At 46.4% G+C, this 24,637-nt stretch overlaps 1 protein-coding gene across 2 annotated transcripts in view; it reads right to left on the bottom strand.

Annotated features, from left to right (window-relative positions):
* Positions 1-22,059: 22,059 nt before the first annotated feature.
* ZBTB49 (zinc finger and BTB domain containing 49) overlaps positions 22,060-24,637 on the bottom strand; it is a 34,222-nt gene continuing 31,644 nt past the window's right edge. Inside the window, exon 8 of one of the 2 annotated variants that reach the window (XM_049886509.1) lies at positions 22,060-23,447. In XM_049886509.1, coding sequence (XP_049742466.1) covers positions 22,771-23,447 — 677 coding nt within the window. In that variant the 3' untranslated portion in view covers positions 22,060-22,770. The remainder of the gene's footprint in view (positions 23,448-24,637) is intronic. The other variant, XM_049886510.1, reaches the window with a different exon arrangement.

Raw genomic sequence — 24,637 nt, 5'->3', positions numbered from 1 at the left:
CTTCCATGGAGTCATCAGGGCTTCCTCAGGTCACCGAGCCGTGCAGACTGTGTCTGGGTTAACCCTCTCCCAGCTGCAGGAGTGAGGGAGTGCCCTTATTCACTGTATTTTACACATAAGGAGACTGAGGCTTGGTGAGGTGAAGTACTTGTTCAAAATTGCATGGCTGGGGGGTGATGCTGGAATCTGGTCAGTCTCATCTCTGGTACTTCTGTGCCTGCTCCGCTTCTCCCCACTGGCCAAGGAGCTCTGGGAGGGCAGAGAGGGGGCTCATCCACTGCTCCCCCCCAGGCCTAGTACAGAGCTGGGTATAGTGTGTCGTCAGAGGAGAACTGCGCTCTATAGCGTTTTCCGTGGTTGGTTTTTTGGAGTTTTTTTTGTTGTTGTGCTTTAGATAAATGTTTCCAGAGCAAATTACTTTCTCATTCAACAATTTATACATGAATTGTTCTGTGACATTGGTTGCAATCCCCACAATGTGTCAACACTGTCTCCTTCTCCACCCCCGGTTCCCAGTTTCCATTCGTGTCCTTTTCCAGTCCCTTCCTACCTTCTTGTCTTTGCTTTTGGGCAGGTGTTGCCCATTTGGTCTCATTTACATGACTGAGCAAAGAAGCTGGTTCCTCCCATGTGTTATTGCTTGTTTTACAGACTTGTGTAATCTTTCACTGAAGGGTGAACTTCTGGAGTGACTTCAGTTCTGAGTTAAAACAGTGTCTGGGGCCATAGTCTCCAGGTTCCTCCAGTCTCTGTCTGACCAGTAAGTCCAGTCTTTTTTTGTGAATTTGAATTTTGTTCTACATTTTTCTCCCGCTCTGTCTGGGACCCTCTATTGTGATCCCTGTCAGAGTGGTTGGTGCAATGGCTGGTTTTTTGGAAGGAAGGGTGGACTTGAACTCCAACCTTTTGGTTAGCGGCCGAGCGTCTTAGCCATTTGCACCACCCAGGGACTCCTGTCCTCCATAAATGGAGCTTCAGTTGCATGGAAGCAACTTGGAATAGGCCAGAAGGAGAGAAGACGAAGGAGGGGCATGCCTTCCATTTTGTTCTCTGGGTCATCCGGGCTTCTGAAGATTGTCATTAAGCCTCCAAAAATGACCCTTGAATGTCAAATAAAAACATCTCCCCAGTAAAAGGTGCACCCATTCCGTGTTAAATGGAAAGCCGTGCCGCAAATGGCTCTGGGTCTCATCTCTGCCTCGCTCTGCCCCACGTCTAAGGGGATGAGATTTATAAATGATACAGCTAATTGTGTTTTTTCTACAAGATTAATTTTATCGGCCCATTATCTGCTCCTTCTCAAGCCTTTCAGGGGTGGATTATGGCTTAGTTTTCATCTCTGGAGCGTTCATTAATAATGAGGTCACCTTTTTAGCCAGAAGCTCAGGATGCCGCAGGCCAGGAGCCTTCCTGCTACAGCAAACCCCTTCGGTGTTAGAGCACACTCATCACTAATGCTGGGACGTGGGATTTAGGAGAGATGGGTGCTGCCTCCAATTTTCTGATGTTAGGAGTGGGAAAACCAGCATTGGCTTGGGGTTTCCTGGGTTCCAGGATCTATGCTGGGGGTACTTTTTAAAATCTCACAGCAACCTGCGAGGTCAGTGTTATTATGCCATTTTACATATGAAATCGCTAGAACAAACAAATCAGTCTTAGAAGAAATACAACCAGAATGTTCTTCACCTCTTGGTAACAGTGTGGCCTTGTCCGAGACTCACTCTCTCCAAGCCAAATGGTCTGTGGCATCAAAGGAGGAGAACATCTCCTTTATGACATCACTGGGACGTAATCCCGCACATGAAGTATCGTGCTGAACAGAGCAGTTGGCTCCAGTGCCGATAGGTTTTGGGTCGAGTTTCGCCCAGCCCATTCATTTTCTAAGCACCATTCTGTTGTTGTTGTTAGGTGCTGTTGAGTCGGTTCTGATTCACAGCAACCCTATGTACAACAGAACAAAACGATGCCCGGTCCTGCACCATCCTCACAATCTGTTATGCTTGAGCCCATTGTTGCAGCCACTGTGTCAGTCCATCTTATTGACGCTCTTCCTCTTTTTTGCAGACCCTCTACTTTACCAAGCATGATGTCCTTCTCTAGGGACTGATCCCTCCTGATAACACGTCCAAAGTATGTGAGTTGAAGTCTTGCCATCCTTGCTTCTAAGGAGCATCCTGGTTGTACTTCTTCCAAGGCAGATTTGGTATATTCCATGTTCTTCGCCAGCACCATCCCAGCACTTGTCACATTCTGTTGTAATTGTCACTTACATGTCTGTTGCCACAACTAGTTGGTAAAATTTTGAGGGACAGGACCATGACTTTTCATCCCTGAACCATGATGCTACATGTGTAGAAGCTGCTCAACTGATGTTCTTGTTGAATGCAGGAGCCCCGTGGAGCTCAGCGACTCAAGGTCACCAGGGCTGACCTTGGTAGAGCCCAGTGCAGCGACTTTAGGTACAGTACAGCAGTTATCATGGGCTGTCTCTGATAGATATTGTCTTATTAGACATTTCGCATCAGCGAAATGGTATTTCTTGAGAAATAAATATCTATCTTTGGGGTTGTTAAGCCTCTCAAGGGGGCTGCCATGTATCTCCCTGTGAACCAATTTGGAAGAGCCCCTCTGACAGTCTTCTCTTTCCCTAAGCTGATTGCAGTCTTCAATTCCCAAACCCCTTGATGAAATATTTTAAATACCTCCTCTCTTCTGGATGGTTTGGGAATTATTAGACTTCTTGCCCATTCTTCCTCACTGGCTCAGGGTGCATCTGGGGTGATTCCTCTTTTTTAATCCCATAGCTCAAAAGAACACTTCCTTAATAGACTCCAAACCCTCCTGCCCACCCCCAAGACCATTCCCTCACTGGTCCCTGTCCCTGGCCTTTTCCCTCTCCAGTCTCCCCAGGACATATACCAGAATGCACAGGAGAGCTACAATGGTCCACAGTGGACATACATAGCAGCTTTGTTGTTGATGCCAATGACATTTCAGGGTCCCTTGTTTCTATAGCATAAGTTGGCCTCAGCTAACTGGATAGCAGATTATCAACCTCCTTGGTTTGCAGGGGATCATCTGGCCAAACAGTCATCAAAGGCTGATACAGAACTGCAGGGAGCCTCTCTGGGCCTCAGTTTTCTCATCTGTAAACTAGGAGATATTAGTAGTACCCACCTCACAGGATGTTGTGAGAACCACGAGAGATAATCCTAACAAAGCGGCCACTAGATGCTGAAAAAGGCCAGGAAACAGACTGCCCCCAGGACCTCCAGAAGAAACCAGCCCTGCTGATTCCTTGACTTTTGCTTTTAGAAGACATGCCCCGTGCTCAGAATTTGTCACTGATGAAATGATACTTCAAGAGCAATAAGTACTAATTGCATTTGATATTTGAGACTGATTTTGGACTTCTGACCTCCAGAACTATGAAAGAATGCATTTGTGTTGTGTTAAGCCACTAAGTTTGTTGTAATTTGTTATAGCAGCAATGGAAACTAATACAGTTGGGATTCGGTTTGGCTGTGAGTAATACAGAACTACAGCTAACAATGGCTTAAAAAGAGAGGTGTATACAGAGTCTGCAGTTTACCTGGGGCTCTGTCCTGTGAAGTCCTCAGAGTCCCAGCTCCTTCCAGCTCCTGCTACGCCACCCTAGTTGTGGCCTTTATCCTCACAGTCCAAGATGATAGTATCCACATAAGAGACAGAAGGAGGGAGGAAAGAAAAAGAAGAGAGGGACAAGAAGTGCACACCAACTGTCCCTTAGAAGGTTACCAGAGCTTCCATTCAACACCTTTTCTCTTTTCCATCTTGCTAGAACATAGTTTCAGAGCCACACCTAGCTGCAAGGGAGGCAGGACAATGGAGTTTTATTCTGAGCAGGCATGTGCCTAGATGAAATTTTTATTAAAATGAAAGAAGAGGGAGAATGGGAATAATCACCATTTTTACTGCACTTGTCTGAGCCTATGTCAGTTAGGAATGTGACCAGTTTCAAGGAACAGAAATCTGGCCTCCAAAAAACTTAAGGAAATAAGGCATAGCTTTTCTCATACAACGAAAGGTGTTGGATTGCTGACGTGGTGCAGCTAGCTCAAAGACAACCACACTTTGAGGGCTGGTTTCCACCCTTATACTTTTGGCTTCATGGACAGAAGATGGCCTTTGTGGCTCCAAGTGTCTTTTTTACATACAAGGCAGGAAGAAGGATGAAGGACACTGCCAGCCATGTATGTCCCTTTTCAAGAGGAAAGCAAAAGCATTCTCATAGATACCTGCAGAAGTCTTGCTCACTGGCCATAACTGGCTCTTATGGCCCCTCTAGCTGCAAGGGAGTCTGGAAAACCAAGTATTGAGCTTTCTAGACTCTCTATTAGATAGTAGATCAAAAACATTAATACCTTTTGACCACTAGTTCCATTTCTGTTGTTGTTGTTGTTGTTGTTAGGTGCCATCCAGTCTGTTCTGACTCATAGTGATCCCATGTACAACAGAACAAAACACTGTCTGGTCCTGTGCCATCCTCACAATCATTTCTATGTTTGAGCCCATTGTTGCAGGCACTATGTCAATCCATTTCATCAAGGGTCTTCCTCTTTTTTTGCTGCCCCTCCACTTTACCAAGTGTCTTAGGTTCGGTTATCTAGAGAAGCAAAATTTATACCAGTAAAGCACATAAATATATATAAAGAGGGAAATTTGTATCAAGGAAATGGCTCACGCAAGTATAGAGGCTAGAACATCCCAAGTCCATGGGTCAGGATAGAAGCTTCTCCTCATTCATGTAGCCACAGGGTCTGGTAAACCCAAGATCGGCAGGTCAGAGAGCAGGGCTATTGCTCACAGGCTGCGAAGATCGATGAATCCCAAGACTGGCAGGCAAGACTGCAGGTAAGCTGCTAGCTCAAGTCTCAAGAACTGGAGGTCAGATGAACAGGAGACAGCTGCAGGATCCAGTGTGAACAAAAATCCTGCAAGCCTTGCCAGAATGTCCACTTGTATTTGATGCAGGCCACACGCCCAAGGAAACGCCCCTTCAACTGATTGGATACTCACAACAGATTCCATCACGGAGGTGATCACAACCTCATACAACTGCCAAACTACTGAGAATCACGGTGCAGCCAAGTTGACATACAACCTTAACTATCACACCAAGCATGATGTCCTTCTCTAGGAACTTGTCCCTCCTGATAATGTGTCCAAAGTACGTAAGATGAAGTCTTGTCATCCTTGTTTCCAAGAAGCACTCTGGCTGTACTTTTTCCAAGACAGATTTGTTCATTCTTCTGGCAGTCCACGGTCTATTCAATATTCTTTGCCAGCACCATAATTCAAAGGCATCGATTCTCCTTTGATCTTCCTTATTAATTGTCCAGCTTGCACATGCATATGAGGCAATTGAAAACAGCATGGCTTGGGTCAGGTGCACCTGAATTCTCAAAGTGGCATCTTTGCTTTTCAACACTTGAAAGAGGTCTTTTGCAGCAGATTTGCAATGTCATTTGATTTCTTGACAGCTGGTTCCATGGGTGTTGATTGGGGGTTAAAGAGATATAATCCTAAACTTGGCACCAAGGTGCCTGACCCCTCCCCTCCTCAGGTGGTCAGGCTGGGAAGTTACACAGACATCTAGTCACACAACCCCTGGGGTATAAAAATGGCTGGGCAAGGGACCTCCAGGTCCCGCAGCTCTGGTGTTAGTGGAGGTTCTGCGTTCACCTAATTAATTCTACCTGGCCTGGCATACAGAAGGAGGCCCTATTTTGTATCCTTCACCCATGATTCTGGCTCTTTTACTGTATCATTTCTTTTGTTGAAGAAGTAAAAGAGCTGAACAGAAGGTTTCAAAGGGCTGTTTGAGAAGACAAAATAAATTATTATAATAAAATGTGCAAAGACTTGGAGTTAGAAAACCAAAAGGGAAGAACGCGCTCAGTATTATTCAAGCTGAAAGAACTGAAGAAAAAATTCAAGCCTTGAATTTCAGTATTGAAAGATTCTTTTGGCAAAAAATTGAATGATGCAGGAAGCATCAAAAGAAGATGAGAAGAATACACAGAGCCACTGTACCAAAAAGAATTGGTAGATGTTCAAACGTTTCAGGAGGCAGCATATGATCAAGGACTGATGGTGCTGAAGGAAGAAGTCCAAGCTGCACTGAAGTCACTGGCAAAAAACAAGGCTGTAGAAATTCATAGACTACTAACTGAGACATTGGTAGTAGTACTCACTCGTCTATGGCAAGAAATTTGGAAGACAGCCGCCTGGCCAACTGACTGGAGAGATTCATATACGTGTCCATTCCAAAGATATGTGAGCTAAAGGAATATGAAAGTTATGGAACAATATCATTAATATCATATGTAAGTAAAATTTTGCTGAAGATAAGTCAAAAACTGTTGTAACAGTACACCGACAGGGAACTGCCAGAAATTTAAGCCGGATTCAGAAGAGAACATGGAACAAGGGACATCATTACTGATGTCAGATAGATCTTGGCTGAATCCAGAGAATACCAGAAAGATGTTTACCTGTGTTTTATTGACTATGCAAAGGCATTAGACTGTGTGGATCATAACAAATTCTGAGTAACACTGCAAAGACTGAGAATTCCAGAATACTTAATTGTGCTCATGAGGAATCTGTACATAGACCAAGAGGCAGTCGTTCGAACAGAACAAGGAGAGACTGCGTGATTTAAAATCAGGAAGGGTATGTGTCAGGGTTGTATCCTTTCACCATACCTATTCAATCTGCATGCTGAGCAAATAATCCGAGAAGCTGGGCTATAAGAAGAAGAATGCAACATCAGGATTGGGGGAAGACTCATTAACAACCTGCGTTATGCAGATGACACAAACTTGCTCGCTGAAGGCAAAGAGGACTTGAAGCACTTACTGATGAAGATCAAAGACTACAGCCTTCAGTATGAATTACGCTTCAACATACAGAAAACAAAAATCTTCCTAACTGGACCAATGAGCTGTATCATGATAAACAGAGAAAATATTGAAGTTGTCAAGGATTTCATTTTACTTAAATCCACAATCAACACCCATGGACGCAGCAGTCAAGAAATCAAATGACACATTGCATTGAGCAAATCTGCTGCAAAAGACTTCTTTAAAGTATTAAAAAGCAAAGATGTCTCTTTGAGAACTAAGATGCGCCACACCTAAGCCGTGGTATTTTCAATCGCCTCATATGCATGTGAAAGCTGGACAATGAATAAGGAAGACTGAAGAAGAATTCCTGCCTTTGAATTGTGGTGTTGGTGAAGAATATTGAATATACCATGGACTGCCAGAAGAATGAACAAATCTGTCTTGGAAGATGTACAGCCAGAATGCTCCTTAGAAGCAAGGATGGCAAGACTATGTCACACATACTTTGGACATGTCAGGAGGGACCAGTCCCTGGAGAAGGACACCATGCTTGGTAAAGTAGAGGATCAGTGAAAAAGAGGAAGACCCTCAATGAGATGGATTGACACGGTGGCTGCAACAATGAACTCAAACATATTAATGATCGTGAGGATGGCGCAGGACCAAGCAGTGTTTTGTTCTGTTGTACATATGGTCGCTATTAAGTTGGAACCGACTGGACAGCACCTAACAACAACATATTATGGGTCTGCAACTTGTGTTGTTTCCTTTTTAAGCACAAAACACATTACGTTCTTTTTTTTTTTATAATTTTTTGTTGTTGAAAATATACACCAATTCTGCAACATCTACATGTACAACTCAGTGAAACTGATTACATTCTTCAAGTGTGCAACCATTCTCGCTATTCTTTGCCAAATTATTCCACCACCATAAACATCAACTCAATGCCCCCTTAGCAAAGGCTCCCCCTTTCCCTCTCCCTCCTACCAGCTACTCTGTGGGAGAAAGATGTGGCAGCCTGCTTCCCTAAAGATTACAGGCTTGGAAACCCTATGGGCCAGTTCTACTCTGTCCTATTGATGTTGTCGTTGTTAGGTGTGTTGAGTTGGCTCTGACTCATGATGACTCCGTGAACAACAGAACGAAACGCCGCCCAGTCCTGTGCCATCCTCACAAACGTTGTTATGCTTGAGGCCGTTGTTACAGCCACTGTGACAATCCATCTTTTTAAGGGTCTTCCTCTTTTTTTGCCAACCCTCTACTTTACCAACCATGACGTTCTTCTCCAGGGACTGATCCCTTCTGATAACATGTCCAAAGTACATGAGACATAGTCTTGCCATCCTTGCTTCTAAGGAGCATTCTGGTTGTACTTCTTCCAAGACAGACTTGTTGGTTCTTTTGGCAGTCCATGCTATATTCAATATCTTCTCCAACACCACAATTCAAAGGCGTCAAGTCTTCTTCAGTCTTCCTTATTTGTCGTCCAGCTTTCACATGCATATAAGGCGATTGAAAACACCATGGCTTGGGTCAGGTGTACCTTAGTCTTCAAGGTGACATCTTTGCTCTTCAACACTTTAAAGAGGTCCTTTGTAGCAGATTTACCCAATGCAATATGTCTTTTGATTTACTGACTGCTGCTTCCATGGGTGTTGATTGTGGACCCGAGTAAAATGAAATCCTTGACAACCTCAATCTTTTCTCCATTATCATGATGTTGCTTGTTGGTCCGGTTGTAAGGATTTTTGTTTTCTTTATCAGAGGTGTAATCCATACTGAAGGCTGTGGTCTTTGATCTTCATCAGTAAGTGCTTCAAGTCCTCTTCACTTTCAGCAGTCAAGTTTGTAACATCTGCATATCGCAGGTTGTTAATGAGTCTTCCTCCAATCCTGATGCCCCATTCTTCTTCATAGAATCTAGGTTCTCAGATTATTTGCTCTGCATACAGATTGAATAGGTATGGTGAAAAGATACATCCCTGACACACACCTTTCCTGACTTCTCCAACACCACAATTCAAAGGTGTCAAGTCTTCTTTCATCTTCCTTATTCGTCCTCCAGCTTTCACGTGCACATAAGGCAATTGAAAACCCTACCACACAGTAAGCAGCCCCTTATTCTGTGTGAAAGACTGCCTCTTGGCCTATGTCTCATGAGCACAGTTAAGTGTTCTGGAATTGCCATTCTTTGCAATGTTATCCACAATTTGTTATGATCCACACAGTCAAATGCCTTTGCATAGCCAATAATACACAGGTAAACATCTTTCTGGGAAATTGACTTGATAGCAATGGGTATATATTTGCTTTATTTTCTTTAAGTGAGATCATATAGTATTTGTCTTTTTTGACTAATTTATTTCACTCAGCATAATGTTTTCAGGGTTCTTCCATGTTGTGGCATGCTTCAGGACTTTAAATCTCTCTTTATGGCTGAGTAGTAGTCCATCATATACAGGTACCACATTTCATCGTTGGACATTTCTGTGGTTTCCATCTTGTCGCAATTGTGAATAGTGCTGCAATGAACATTGGTGTACATGTGTTTGTGCACATTGTTACTTTCCAGTCTCTTGGGTATGTATCTAGGAGTGGAATGCTGGGTCACATGATAGCTCTATATCCAGCTTTTTGAGGAACCACCATATTGTTTTCATGTGGTGGCTGCTCCATTTCACATTCCCACCAGCAGTGGATGAAGGTTCCCTTTTCTCTGCAACCATAATCGTTTCTTTTTTCCTCCCTTCAGGGAAGATGTAGTGCCCCTGCCTCTGTATCAAGTTCATTACCACCTGTATCTCAAACCTTTTTAAGCTGCACAACTTTGCACATATTTCTGCTCCTGCTTGCTACACAACCTGGTACCCTTTTTCTCTTAGCACAAGCATTCTTCTCAGTACAAACCCTTTATAGACATCTTCCTATCCAGCTAAGAAGTCATTGTTGATTTAATCAACCACTCTGGCTAGGCATTTAAGCTATTTCTAATTTATTTTTGCCACTATTTTTACAAATGTTATAACAACATCCTTGTAAGGAAATTTTGACCACGACTCTGATTACTTCCTTCAGAGAGATTTTTAGAAGTGGAATGCCCTGAATCAAAGGATATGAACCTCTTGGCAGCTCCTGGGAAACCTGATCAAATTACTTGCCGGAAGAGGCCACAAGCAATGTATGAAATTCACTGTTTCAACATGCTGTTTCCAGCACTGATGGTGTGACCTTTATGTTTTTTAACTTATGCTAATTTGAAAGCTGAGAAATGGTGTCCTGTGTCGGTTTGTTGGATTGGAAACACGTCCATGTTTGTTGCCAAGCGGCATTTCATCCTGGGGATTGTCTCGTCCTCGCTTTTGTTCCTGACCCTGTATACTGCGTTTGAGCGAGTTCGAGGCTGATTAAAGAAGATATGACCCCAAGACACCCGTGCTGCATAACAGGCTATTTATTGGGGCGGAAGCATCGACAGCAGAATGCAAAGGACTGTCTCCCCCCAGCAGGGGTCTTCTAGAGACAAGCAGTATTGGGAACCACCAGAGGGGGGGAAGGCATGAAAACCCCAGGGAAGGGCACGAGGGGGTGGGGGGTGGGCGATGTACATCTTTGCAATGACCTTTTGCAGCAAGGTGGGGGTCTCTGGGTCAGACATAGTGACCCTATAGGACAGAGAAGAACTGCCCCATAGGGCTTCCAAGGAGTGCTTGGTGGATTCGAACTGCTGGCCTTTTGGTTAGCAGCTGTAGCTTGCAGTAGCTCTTAACCACTGCGCCACCAGGGCTCCAAGGCCAGACCAGACCCTTCAAATTCCCATCCTTTCTCATATAAAAGATGAGCCAAACTGTCTGCAAAGATCCATTGAAATAAAACATCAGCACCTCTTACAAGTCCAAACATTAGTTTAGCTTCTGTCCTGGCCTTTGACTCATCCTCACGCTCAGCCAGTGTTCAACTGTCCTTAAAGGCCCCTCCCAAGAACAGGCTGACCTCAGGGAAAACCCTTCTCTGATCTGCTATCCAGTCTCGTCACCTCCACCCCATTCAGCCCACCCCACACACCGAGCTCTTCTTTCTGGCCTTGTTCACACCCACCTGTAACAGGAAAGCTCTTTCCCGCCTGACCTTTGGGATGCTTGCAGATCTTATGGCTGGATAGTTCCCCCTACTGCGATAGCCACCCCTCCGTATTGCAGTAGCCCCCTCTCCCTATGGCCATAGACCCTCTCGCTACTGTGGCAGTCACCCCTTTCCCTACTGTGGCAGTCACCCCTCTCCCTGTGGTGGCGGTCACCCCTCTCTCTATGGCAGTAGCCCCCCCAGCAAATAGTCTGTGTCTGCTGTTGCCATAGTCACCCTCGCCAGCATGATAAACTCCCCCTACTTTTTTTACTAACTAGTCCTCCCCCTGTTGTGGTGAAAAAAAAAAAAAAAAAAACCATTGCCATTGAGTTGATTCGGACTCATAGTGACCCTATAGAACAGGGTAGAACTGTCCCATCGTGTTTCCAAGGAGTGCCTGGTGGATTTGAACTGCCGACCTTTTGGTTAGTAGCCCTAGCACTGAACCACTATTCTACCAGGGTTTCCCCTACTGCAATAAAAATTGCAATAGTTCTCTCTAATAAAGTCCCTCTGTACCTAAGTCAGAATGTTTTTTAATTGACAAAATCAATCATATTTCTGAGCACTTACTGCACACCAAGCCCTAGGGGATGTGGGAGGGGAGCTTGGAGGGATGAGAAGGTGAAGACACTCATTGTGTCACTGTGAGGGAGGAAGGGGTCTTCTTTCTCAGAGGGACTTCTGCCCCAGGCTCAGGCCTGGTGTGCATCATGGTGTCAGACAGTGAGGGAGTGTGTGAGGAAGGGAATGTATGAGGGAGGGAGGGAGTGTGGGAGAGAGTAAGTGATTGTGTAAAGAGGGAGTTCGTGAGGAAAGGAGTGTGTGAGAGAAGGAGGGAGTGTGGGAGGGAGTAAGTGTGTGAGGAGGGAGTTGGTGAGGGAGGGAGTGTGTGAGGGAGGGAGGGAATGTGGGAGGGAGTAAGTGATTGTGTGAGGAGGGAGTTAGTGAGGGAGAGAGGGAGTATGGGAGGGAGTAAGTGATTGTGTGAGGAGGGAGTTGGTGAGGGAGGGAGGGAGTAAGTGATTGTGTGAGGAGGGAGTTGGTGAGGGAGGGAGGGAGTATGGGAGGGAGTAAGTGATTGTGTGAGGAGGGAGTTGGTGAGGGAGGGAGTGTGTGAGGGAGGGAGTGTGGGAGGGAGTAAGTGATTGTGTGAGGAGGGAGTTAGTGAGGGAGAGAGTGTGTGAGGAAGGGAGGGAGTATGGGAGGGCGTAAGTGTGTGAGCAGGGAGTTAGTGATAGAGGGAGTGAGGGACTGGGTGAGGGAGTGAGGTAGGGAGCAAGTGAGACAGGGAATGAGTGAATGAGGGAGGAAGAGAGTTAATGAGTGAGGGAAAGAGTAAGTGAGCAAGTGAGCGAGTGAGGGACAGAGAGAGAGAGTGATGGTGTGAGCGAGCAAGTGAGTGGTACAGTGGTAAGAGTGCTCCCCCACATCCCATTCTGAGGAGCCCACACCAAGTGAGGGACAGACACACACAGCCAACTCAGAGACACGTCAGACACATAAAGGGTATAAGAAACAAGATCTGGAAGCACATAACAGAAATGATAAAATTCTAGAACATTCACTCTTTTTTTAATATATATAATATGGTAAAAATATATATAACAAAACATTCATCCATTCAACACCTTTTCCGTATATAATTCAGTGAATTAATCACATTCATTGTGTAGTGTAGCCATCACCACTGTTTCCACATTCTCCTTCACCCATAACAGAAGCTCAGTGCCCCTGAGGCAATGGCTCTCCCTCCCTCCCAGCACCCCCCCCCACCCCCCGCTGTTGAAGTCATCCATCAATTCTGACTCAGGGCAACCCATGCGTATCAGAGTCAAACTGTAGTCCAAAGGGTTTTCAAGGCTGTGACATTTCGGAAGCAGATCACCAGGGCTGTCTTCTGAGGCACCTCTGGATGGGTTTGAACTGCCAACCTTTCGGTTAGTAGTCAAGCACTTAACTTCACCACCCGGGGCCTCCTTAAGCAATGGCCCTTCCTTCCCCGCTCCCTCCTACCCGTTAGCCACTAATTGTCTTTGGTCTCTGTAACTTTGCCTATTCTAGATAGTTCATGTGAGATTATACAATGTTTGTCTTTTTTGTACCTGACTTACCGCATTCAGCATAACGTTTCTGGGGTTTCATCCATGTCGTAGCAGGTATCAGGACTTCATTTCTCCTTATGACTAAGGAATATTCCAAAGAACATTCACTCTTGAATGTAAAAGATCTTCCTCTTTGGGGTAGTTTGGTTGGTTGGAAATGTCTGCCTGGGGCCCAGTGCTGAGAAGGATCCTGAAATCAGTGGGAGCTTGGTGAGGAAACATGGGGGTCAGTGAGCAGGCAGGCCAGGAGCCAGGTCCTGAGTGGGCGTGGAATGAATTGGAAACATCTGAGACATTCTAACCCTGTGGTTTTACAGATCACGTGCTTTTCCAAAGATTACAAAAGTGGAGCAAATGGTCAAATGCTTGGCTGCTAACTGAAAGGCTGGTGGTTCAAGCCCACCTAGAGGTGCCTCAGAAGAAAGCCCTGGCAATCCAATTCTGAAAGGTCACAGCCATTGAAACCCTATGGAGCAGTTCTACCCTGAAACACATGGGGTCGCGGTGAGTTGGAATCCACTCGACAGCAACCGGCTAAGCAGGGGAACACAAACCACCCGACAGTCTTACAGCAGCAGGTGGATTCAGAGCACTTAAGTGGTTTCCATCCCTCCTTTGTTGCAGATCTTGTCAGCCACAAATGTTAAAAAAAGAAGAAAAAAATATATATATATATATACACATATATATAACACAACGGCCAATGCCCTGGGATGGTCTCTGTACCAGGAGCTGGGGAGACAGGGTGCCTTTCCACCAGCACCTGGCTGGGCCTGCCCTGTGGCTTGGCCAGAGTCCACGGCCCGGGGATTCCCCATCTGCTGTTTCTCTGGAATGAAAACCAACACCAGACACTGAAAAAGGATCCTAAAATCTTAAAACCACAGCGCTTGAGGGAAACTTAGTCTCCAGTCCACTACTGAAGTTGTCAAGGATTTCCTTCTACTTGGATCCATCATCAATGCCCATGGAAGCAGTAGTGAAGAAGTCAAACGATGCATTGCACTGGGTTAATCTGCGGCAAAAGACCTCTTTAAAGTGTTGAAAAGCAAAGATGTCACCTTGAGGGCTATGATGTGCCTGACCCAAGCCATGGTATTTTTAATTGTTGTATAATCCACCCAGTGCTGTCGAGTCGATCCCGACTCATAGCGACCCTATGCAACAGAGTAGAACTGCCCCATAGAGTTTCCAAGGAGTGCCTGGCGGCTTTGAACTGCCAACCTTGTGGTTAGCAGCCTAGCACTTAACCACCACGCCACCAGGGTTTCCAATTGTTGTATACGTATGCAAAAGTTGGACAGTGAAAAAGGAAGACAGAAGAAGTATTGATGCATTTGAATTGTGGTGTTGGGGAAGCATACTGAATACACCATGACTGCCAGAAGAACAAGGAGCCCTGGTAGTACAGTGGTTAAGCACTTGGCTGCTAACTGAAAGGTTGTCAGAACCCACCAGCTGCTCCGTGGGAGAAAAGACATGGTAATCTGCTCCTGTAAAGATTACAGCCTTGGAAACCCTGAGTCAGTTCTACTCTGTCCTATAGGGTCACTATGACTCAGAATCAACTTGATAGCAACTGTTTTGGTTTGGTTGGCCAGAAGAACAAACAAATTAGTCTTGAAGGAAGTGCAGCCAGAATGCTTCTCAGAAGCCCAGAAGTGAGAATGGAGATACTTCAGCTTGCTTACTTTGGACACATCCTCAGGAAAAGGACATCATCATTAGTAAAACCAAAAAAAAAAAAAAAACTAAACCCATTGCTATCCAGTCAATTCCAACTCATAGTGACCTTACAGGACAGAGTAGAACTGCCCCATGGAGTTTCCAAGGAGCGCCTGGTAAATTCGAACTGCCGACCTTTTTGGTTAGCAGCTGTAGCATAGGGTTTCCAAGGAGTAGCTGGTGGATTCAAACTGCCAACCTTTCGGTTAGCAGCCAAGTTCTTAACCACTGCGCCACCAGTGCTCCTAGTAGAGGGCCAGCAAAAATGAGGGAAACCCTCAATGAGACGGATTGACACAGTAGGTGCAGCAAGGGACTCAGGCATACCAATGATCAAGATGGCGGCACAGGATCAGGCAACATTTCATCCTGTACGTGGTGACACCATGACCCAGAGCAGACCCAATGGCAGCTAGCAACAACAAAGACCACCGTTGACATTAGGGCCATTTACACTCTGTGCTGCAGGTCCTGTGGGTTTTGAAAAATACATAGGGTCACGTGCCCACCACGACAGTGTTCTGCAGATTAGTTTCACTGCCCTAAAATCCTGGGCTCCACCGAGGCTGGCTGTTGCCTTACCCAGTCACAGCTGGACAGGGCTCTCCTCTGCAGAGGTGTGAGGGGCCTGGGCCGCGTCGCTAGCTGGGACATCCCCAGCGCGGGCTCTGGAGTCTGGGACACCATGAGCACTCAGCGAGGTTAGAGAATAGAGGGGAAAGGTGCTTCCCTCTCCAGGCCGCATTCCTCCATCTTTTGTAAACTGGAGAAAAGGAAAATGGCGCCATGGAACCGCTCCCCGTGGGGGCCGCAGGGGCCGACTCCATGCCAGCTAACCACAACCACCACCTGATCAACAGGATCCTGGCGGGGCTCGAGTGAGGCGACAGTACGTGAACTTGCTCAGTGAGCTGCAGAGCGCTGCGGAAACGCTGCGTGGCCAAGGCCGGCCAGACTGTGGGGCAGCCTAGTCCGCGATCGCTGCCTGCTGTGTATGCTTACACTGCCATCTGGTGACTGGAAGAAAACCTGACAGAAAACAGCCCGCAGGGCCTATGTTGTCCTTAACCCCTGCTGAGTCCGCCCCAGGCTCACGGAGACCGGGAGACCACACGTACAGTGGAACAAAACGTCCGGTCCCGCGCCATCCCCTGGCTGGGGACTGAACTGTTGTGATCCATAGGGTTTTCATTCGCTCATTTTGGTAAGTAGATTACCAGGCCTTTCTTCCTAGTCTGTCGTAGTCTAGAAGCTCTGCTGAAACATGTCCTGTATCATACCGTTGCCGTAGAGCCATTCCCGACTCAGAGCTCCGGATGTTTACTGAGCACCTGCTATACATCCCAAACTGTGCTGGGCCCTTAACAAACACTCTTGAGCTGATGGGACCATGACACAGGGATTCAGAGTGGTGATGTCAGCCTGCAGTTTTTGGACATGGAACAACGTTTACGGTAAGTTGCTATGTGAAAAAAGCAAGTTAGAGAGCAGTATGTATGCAGCCCTGGTGGCGCAGCGGTTAAGAGCTTGGCTGCTAACCAAAGGTTGGCAGTTTGAATCTACTAGCTGCTCCTTGGAAACCTTACGAGGCAGTTGTACTCTGTCCTATACAGCCACTATGAGTCGGAATCGACTTGACGGCAACAGGGTTTTTATGCGTGTACAGTATCAGGAACCCAAGCAGCAAAGGCAGTTTGCAATCAGCTGCTAACATAATGGTTGGAGGTTCGAACCCACTTCCATAAGGATCACAGCCAGGAAAAACCTATGGAGCAGGTCTACTCTGTCATACATGGGGTCTCACTGACTCGACAGCAAGGGTTTTTTTTTTTTTTTTTTAATGTACGGTATGAGCCATTTAAAAAACTTTTGAGTCTTACTTTATTTGTATCTGATTGCAGAGGAAAATGTGTGGAAGGGAAGAAGCCCAGATGTAAACAGTGCACTAACTCACTGGAGAGCCAAAAGGATTTCATGAGGTAACATAGGCAGGGTGTCCACGCTGGAGTGTGGTAACGGTACCAGTGCTGTTCATAGTAGGAATACCAGAATCATATCGATTGTAATCAAAATCATCATCTCTGGGTGATGAAATTATTTGTCCTTTTGACCTATCTGTGTTTTCTGAATTTTTTCTGTTGTCCATGTAGTATTACTTATGGAAATTAAGAAAAACAAGTTGTTAAATCGAAGGGGAAAGGTGTAATAAGCCCGCACAGAGGCTCAAGTTATAATTTTCCTGTGTATATCATAGCAGGAGGTTGTTCTCTGAAAACCCACCCAACAATCTGGCAGGCGAGACTTGCCTTCTGTATGGGCCAGGGCTAATCCTGGTTCTGGGCTCCGCCACCAAGTCACCCTGAGACACAAGTCTGCCACCTACTGGCTGTGTGGTATTGGGCAAGTTAGTTGGCCTCTCAGGGAGTTTATTTTCCTCATCTGTAAATGGGAATATCAGGTCTCTGTGTGGTGCAAACGGTTTGCGCTTGACTAACCTAAAGGTTGGCAGTGGGAACCCATCTAGCGGCACCAAGAAAGAAAGGGCTGGCGATCTGCTTCCGTAAAGATTACAGTGAAGAAAGCTCTGTGGAGCAGTTCTGCTCTCTAACACATGGGGGCAGCATGAATTGGAAACAACTAGACATCAGTGATAAATGGGAATAATAGCAGGATCTACCTCACAGGGCTGTTATGAAGTTTAAATGACTTGAGACTTGTAAAGCCTAACAAGTGTGATGGGTCTTTGCTGTTATCATCACTGGGCAAGTCCCCTCCTTTCTTAGGACAGTGATGTTGTTGTTAGGTGCCATCAAGTCGGTTCTAACTCATAGCGACCCTATGCACAACAGAACAAAACACTGCCTGGTCCTGTGCCATCCTCACAATCGTTGTTATGCTTGAGCCCATTGTTGCAGCCACTGTGTCAGCCCATCTCACTGAGGGTTTTCCTCTTTTTTGCTGACCCTCTGCTGTAACAGCCATGATGTTCTTCTCCAGGGACTGATCCCTCCTGATAACATGTCCAAAGTATGTGTGACAGTCTCACCATCCTTGCTTCCAAGGAGCCTTCTTGCTGTATTTTTTCCAAATCAGATTTGTCCATTCTTCTGGCAGTCCATGGTATATTCAATATTCCTCACTGACACCGTAATTCAAAGGCATCAGCTCTTCTTCGGTCTTCTTTATTCACTGTCCAGCTCTCGCATGCATACGAGGTGACTGAAAACACCATGGCTTCGGTCAGGCCCACCTTAGTCCTTAAAGTGACATCTTTGCTTTTCAGCACTTTAAAGAAGTCTTTTGCAGCAGATTTGCCCAATGAAATGCGTCTTTTTGTGTGTGTGTGTGCATCATTTGATTTCTTGACTGCTGTTCCATGGATGCTGATTGCGGATCCAAGTAAAATGAAATCCTTGGCAACTTCAATCTTTTCTCCATTTATCATGATATGGCTTATTGGTCCAGTTGTGAGGATTTTTGTTTTCTATATGTTAAGGTATAATCCATACTGAAGGCTGTGGTCTTTGATCTTCATCAATAAATGCTTCAAGTCCTCTTCACTTTCAGCAAGCAAGGTTGTGTCATCTGCATAACACAGGTTGTTCATGAGTCTTCCTCCAATCCTGATGCCCCGTTCTTCTTCATATAGTCCAGCTTCTTGGATTATTCACTCAGCATATAGATTAAATGTGGTTAAAGAACACATCTCTGATGCACGCCTTTCCTGATTTTAAACCATGCGGTATCCCCTTGTTCTGTTCCAACTGCCTCCTGATCCATGTAAAGGTTCCTCATGAGCACAATTAAGTGTTCTGGAATTCCCATTCTTCACAACATTATCCATAATTTGCTATGATCCATAGAGTCGACGCTTTTGCATAGTCAATAAAACACAGGTAAACATCCTTCTGGTATTCTCTGCTCTCAGCCAGGATCCATCTGACATCAGCAATGATATCCCTCATTCCACGTCCTCTTCTGAATCTGGCTTGAATTTCTGGCAGTTACCTGTCGATGTACTGCTACAGCTGCTTTTGAATGATCTTCAGCAAAATTTTACTTGTGTGTGATATTAATGATATTCTTCTATAATTTCCACATGCTGTTAGACCACCTTTCTTTGGAATGGGTACAAGTATGAATCTCTTCCAGTCCCTTGGCCCGGTAGCTGTCTTCCAAATTTCTTGGCATAGATGAGTGAGCGCTTCCAGCTCACTTGTTTACCTGTGTTTTATAGACTATGCAAAGGCATTCAACTGTGTGGATCATAACAAATTATGGATAACTTTGCAAAGAATGGTAATTCCAGAACACTTAATTGTGCTTATGAAGAACCTGTACTTAGACCAAGAGGCAGTGGTTTGAAGAGAACAAGGGGATACTGCATGGCTTAAAGTCAGGAAAGGTGTGCATCAGAATTGTATCCTTTCACCATACTTATTCAGTCTGTATGCTGAGCAAATAATCTGAGAAGCTGGACAATATTAAGAACACGGCCTCAGGATTGGAGGAAGACTCATGAACAACCTGTGTTATGTAGATGACACAACCTTGCCTGCTGAAAGTGAAGAGGACTTGAAGCACTTACTGATGAAGATCAAAGACCACAGCCTTCAGTACGGATTACACCTCAACATAAAAAAACCATAAATCCTCACAACTGGACCAATGAGCAACATCATGATGAACAAAGATTGAAGTTGTCAAGGATTTCATTTTACTTGGATCCGCAATCAAAGCCCGTGGAAGTAGCAGTCAAAAAATCAAATGACACATTGCACTGGGCAAATCTGCTGCAAAGATTTCTTTAAAGTGTTAAAGAGCAGAGATGTCAGTTTAAGGACTAAGGTGGGCCTGACCCAAGCCATGGTATTTTCAATTACCTCATATGCATGTGAAAGCTGGACAATGAATAAAGAAAACTGAAGAAAAACTGATGTCTTTGAATTATGGTGTTGGCGAGGAATATTGACTATACCATGGACTGCCAAAAGAACAATCTGTCTTGGAAGTAGTGCAGCCAGAAATGCTCCTTAGAAGCTAGGAAGGCAAGACTTCGTCTGACGTACATTCGACATGTTTTCGGGAGGGACAAGTCCCTGGAGAAGGACATCATGCTTCGTAGACCAAAAAACCAAATCCAGTGCTGTCGAGTCGATTCCGACGCATAGAGACCCTATAGGACAGAGTAGAACTGCCCCATAGAGTTTCCAAGGAGTGCCTGGTGGATTCAAACTGCCGACTCTTTGGTTAGCAGCCGTAACACTTAACCACTACGCCGCCAGGGTTTCCATGCTTTGTAAAGGGTCAGCAAAAAAGAGGAAGACCCTTGATGAGATGGATTGACACGGTAGCTGCAACAATGGGCTCAAGCATAACAATCATTGTGAGGATGGCGCAGGACCAGGCGGTGTTTCATTCTGTTGAACACAGGGCTGCTATGAGTTGTAACCAACTCGACAGCACCTTACAATAAGCCAGTCTTGCAGGGCTGCAACGTGGTGAATGGTTGGGAAAACAAGGACTTGAACCTGAATTGACTCCAAAGCTGATATTCTACTCTGCAAGCAAGCTGCTTTTCTATGAAAATCCTCACCTGCCCACGTTTCTCTCCCTGAGTAGAGAGCTTCTCTGAGTTATAGCTGAGAATAAGAGTATTTGGGGTGGTTTCAATCTAGTCCTTTGTGCAAGCAGTTATACAGGTAAACAATGCATGTCGTTTGTGCCTAGGTGACAATATTCTCCCGTACATTATCGCACTGTGATGTTCTAGCGGCAGTGCTGTGAACACCATGTCTCAGAAGCCATTGAGTCTACTGAGAAGTTGAAGGAAACAGATACCAGGAAACCCTGTCAAGCACCGCCCCTGGCCCAGGGATTTTTTTTTTTTGTTTCTTTTTGTACTTTAGATGGTTTACAGAGCAAATTAGTTTCTCATTAAACAAGTAATACACATATTGTTTTATGACGTTGGTTAACAATCCGGCGACATGTCAACACTCTCCCCCTCTTGACCTTGGCTTCCCTATTACCATCCTTCCTGTCCCCTCCTGCCTTCTCATCTCTGCCCCTGAGCTGGTGTGCCCATTTAGTCTTGTTTTGTTTTGTGGACCTATCTAATCTTTGGCTGAAGGGTGAATCTCAGGAGTGACTCCAGTACTGAGTTAAAAAGGTGTCCAGGGGCCATACTCTCGGGTTTCTCCATTCTCTGTCAGACAGTAAGTCTGGTCTTTTTTTGTGAGTTAGAATTTTGTTCTACATTTTTCTCCAGCTCTGTGCAGGACCCTCTGTTGTGGTCCGTGTCAGAGCAGTCGGTGTTGGTAGTTGGGCACCATCTTGTTGTGCTGGACTCAGTCTGGTGGAGGCTGTGGTAGTTGTGGCCCATTAGTCCTTTGGATTAATCTTTCCCTTGCGTCTTTGGTTTGGGTTAGGTATTTTCAAGTATATGGTTGTGTCCCGTAAGTCTTGTAAGTGTGTGGGAAGACATTTATCTCATAGTACAGAAGAGAAAGTCCAGAAAGAACTTGGTGAGGGTGAGTAGGCTGCCCATGACTTCATCAGTAAGCAGCAGCCAGGATGCACTCTCTATTCTGACTGCCTCCGAAGTCTAGTGAACCAAGATGGGAGAATAATTAAGCCTAGGACTTAAGCTCACAAGTGAGTCCACGCTGATACCTACTTTATATCACTATGGTCTTTAGACTGGAGTCCTTGGGTGGGGGCAGTAAATGCATTTGCCTGATAACTGGAAGGCTGGAGGTTCGCATCCACCCAGAGGTGCCTTGGAAGAAATGCCTGGCAATCCATTTCCCAAAAACCAGCCATTGAAAACCCTGTGGAGCACAGTTCTACTTTGACACACATGGGGTCACCATGAGTCAGAATGGACTCGAGGGCAACTGGTTCGGTTTGGTCTTTATACAGGCATCCCTCAGTACCTGTGGGGGCGTGGTTCCAGGACACACCACCCCTATATCAAAATCCGAGGGTGCTCGAGTCCCTTATGTAACGGTGTAGTATGCTTTAAATCATCTCGAGATTACTCAGAATACCTAATACAACGTACATGCTATGTAAACAGTTGTTATACGGTATTGCTTAGGGAATAATGACAAGAAAAAAAGGGCTTTTTCCCAAATATTTTCGATCCATGGTTCAATGAATTGGCAGATGCGGAACACATAGATACGGAGGGCCGATTGTATTAATAAAAATGCTGGCGGAAACAAACAGTATTATATAGAAAGGCAAGTTTCATTTATTCAAATTAAATTATAGTCTGAGTTTCATATACAAATAGAACCTCTGTGTAAATATTTAAAAATACAAAATGCTACATTTCAATTTTGTAAAAATAATATTTGTATTATATATAGTTTTCTCTTTAACAGGACCAAAATGTACAGTAGTTGACACAGAGTATGCCCTCTATTGTGCTAGCTACACTTAGGGGGAGACTTTCTCAAGCCTTTGGCATCTGTGGTTCAAGCCCTCCGCTCCCATGGCTGCCTCAAGGGTGAGCCAGCAGGCCTTTGTGCCAAACCCTGAGCTCAAGCTGCTTCCAACTGCCAGCCACCATCAGGAGGGAAATGATCCAAATACTCTCTGGCTGGTTAGCATGGACCAGGCATGAGGAAAATGGTTCACTTCTGCAGCCCTGGTACCAGTCGGCCAGACTTGGAGCGACTCTCCTGGGGAGACACGCTGGTGCAGACCACCGCTGGCATAGACCTACCCTGGAGTAGGCTGCCACTGGTGCAGACCACTGCTGGCATAGACCACCACTGGCGAAGACCTGCCCTGGAGCAGACCAACCCTGGTGAAGACCACACCTGGCACATACCACCCCTGGCGCATACCACCACTGGTGTAGGCCACCCCTGACAAAGCCCACCCCTGGCTTGCACCACCGCTGGCTTAGACCATCACTGGTCCAGCTCGCTTTCATTCTGCAGTGTCTTCATCGCTAGACCCCAGAGAGTCATGCTGGAGAAAAACTGCCCCTCTGAGTTCCTGTAAGCTGTGGAAGGTGCACGGCCACCTAGAGCATCACCGCAGTGATTGTCCAGGGCTGCCAGGGACGAGCGGATGATGGACATGCTGTCGGCCGGCAGCGGCTCGTCGGCCGCCGGGGCCTCCACGTCCGCGTAGGCATACGCCGGGTGCGCTGTCGGCTGCATCTGGGGCTTGGCCAGTTTAACCGGGTCCAAGCTCAGTTTCTCCTGGTCGTTGACTGCCTGAGACTGAATCATGGACCGCAGCTTACAATAGGGGCCTGCACAGCGGCTATCGAATTCTGTGGCAGAATTTTCCGCTGGGTGGACGGGGAGCTTCACGGACACTGGCATCAAAGTCACGGACACGTCCTGGGGGAAGGAGTCGGAGCTCTGCGACCTCTCCGGGTCGGGGGCCTCGCCGGTGTGGCCGAGCCCCTCGCCGGCGCCCCGGCTGTCCGTGTCGGCCTTGCCATGCATCTTCCTGTGGCGCCGCAGCACAGCCGAGCGCGTGAAGCACTTGTGACAGATGTCGCAGGTGTACGGCTTCTCCCCCGTGTGCGTGCGCACGTGCCTGCGGAGGTCCCCGGATCCCCCGAAACATTTTCCTGCCGAAAGGAAATAGGCTGTTTTTAGAAATGGGCATTCTGAATGGACGCCCTCCCCTCCCGCCTTCTAAAAAAATGAAACGAGTCTGATTTCACGGCAGCAGAGCTGAACGCTGCCGCCAGGGTGCACGGTCCTCTGACGCCACCGGCCGCTTCAGAGACGCTTCGGTTCTTCCGGGCGGGGGGTGGGGGGGCTTCCCCAGTGGCAGACGCGGCCCCCTATGCCCCAGCGCAGCCTTCAGGCCTCGGGCGTCGCAGGGCTAGTCTCCCGCCCTGTCCACTGCACGGGGCGCCCTAGGAAGCCAGCGTACCTGTCCCCGGGGTCCCATGCTGGGAAACATGGCTCTCCAGCCAGTCTCATTCCAAGTCTCCTTAAATGCAACGAGACCAGCCTGTAATTTAGAAGCAGCTTCCCTACAGGCATTTAATATTCAGCTTCTAACCCAATGTTACACACACTTCTCTGGGTTCTGTGTAAGCGCCAGAGGTAAGGGATCCGGCCCATGATTAGAACAGCTAAGAAGATGAACAGACAAAAGCCAACAAATAACTGGACAGAGGTAATGTTTACACAAGCCCACCTGGGAATAAATGGGTGACAGTTTACGGGGGTGTGTATTTACAACTTCCTGCTTACCCACTGAATATCCTACTGCTGCAGAGCCGGCTCTGACTCAGGGCGACCCCACGTGTCAGAGCACAACTGGGCTCCACAGGGCTTTCAATCCCTGATTTTTTAGACGTACATTGCCAGGCCTTTCTTCTGAGGCACCTCAGGATGGACTAGAACCATAAACCTTTCAGTTAGCAGCCAAGCGCATTAACTCTCTGCACTTACCCAGGCAGGGACTCTCTCTGATCTACGTCACTGTATTTGAACTCACAGCTACCCAGCCGTCATCAAACAACAGGTAGACTTTTTTTTTTTTTTAATGCCTTTGAATTATGAGCCCAAGAGACAGAAAGGGCCACATAAATCAGAGACTACATCAGCCTGAAACCAGAAGAACTAGATCGTGCCCGGCTATAACCCATGACTGCTCTGACAGGGAACACAACAGAGAATCCCTGAAGGAGCAGGAGAGCAGTGGGACACAGACCTCAAATCCTCATAAAAAGACCAGACTTAATGGTCTGACTGAGACTAGGAGGACCCTGGAGGTCACGGGCCCCAGACCTTCTGTTGGCCC

The sequence above is a fragment of the Elephas maximus genome, chromosome 5 (genome assembly GCF_024166365.1).
Source record: "Elephas maximus indicus isolate mEleMax1 chromosome 5, mEleMax1 primary haplotype, whole genome shotgun sequence".
NCBI lineage: Eukaryota > Metazoa > Chordata > Mammalia > Proboscidea > Elephantidae > Elephas > Elephas maximus.
Note: the sequence above shows the minus strand (reverse complement) of the source record. Positions and strands in the feature narration are given on the sequence as shown.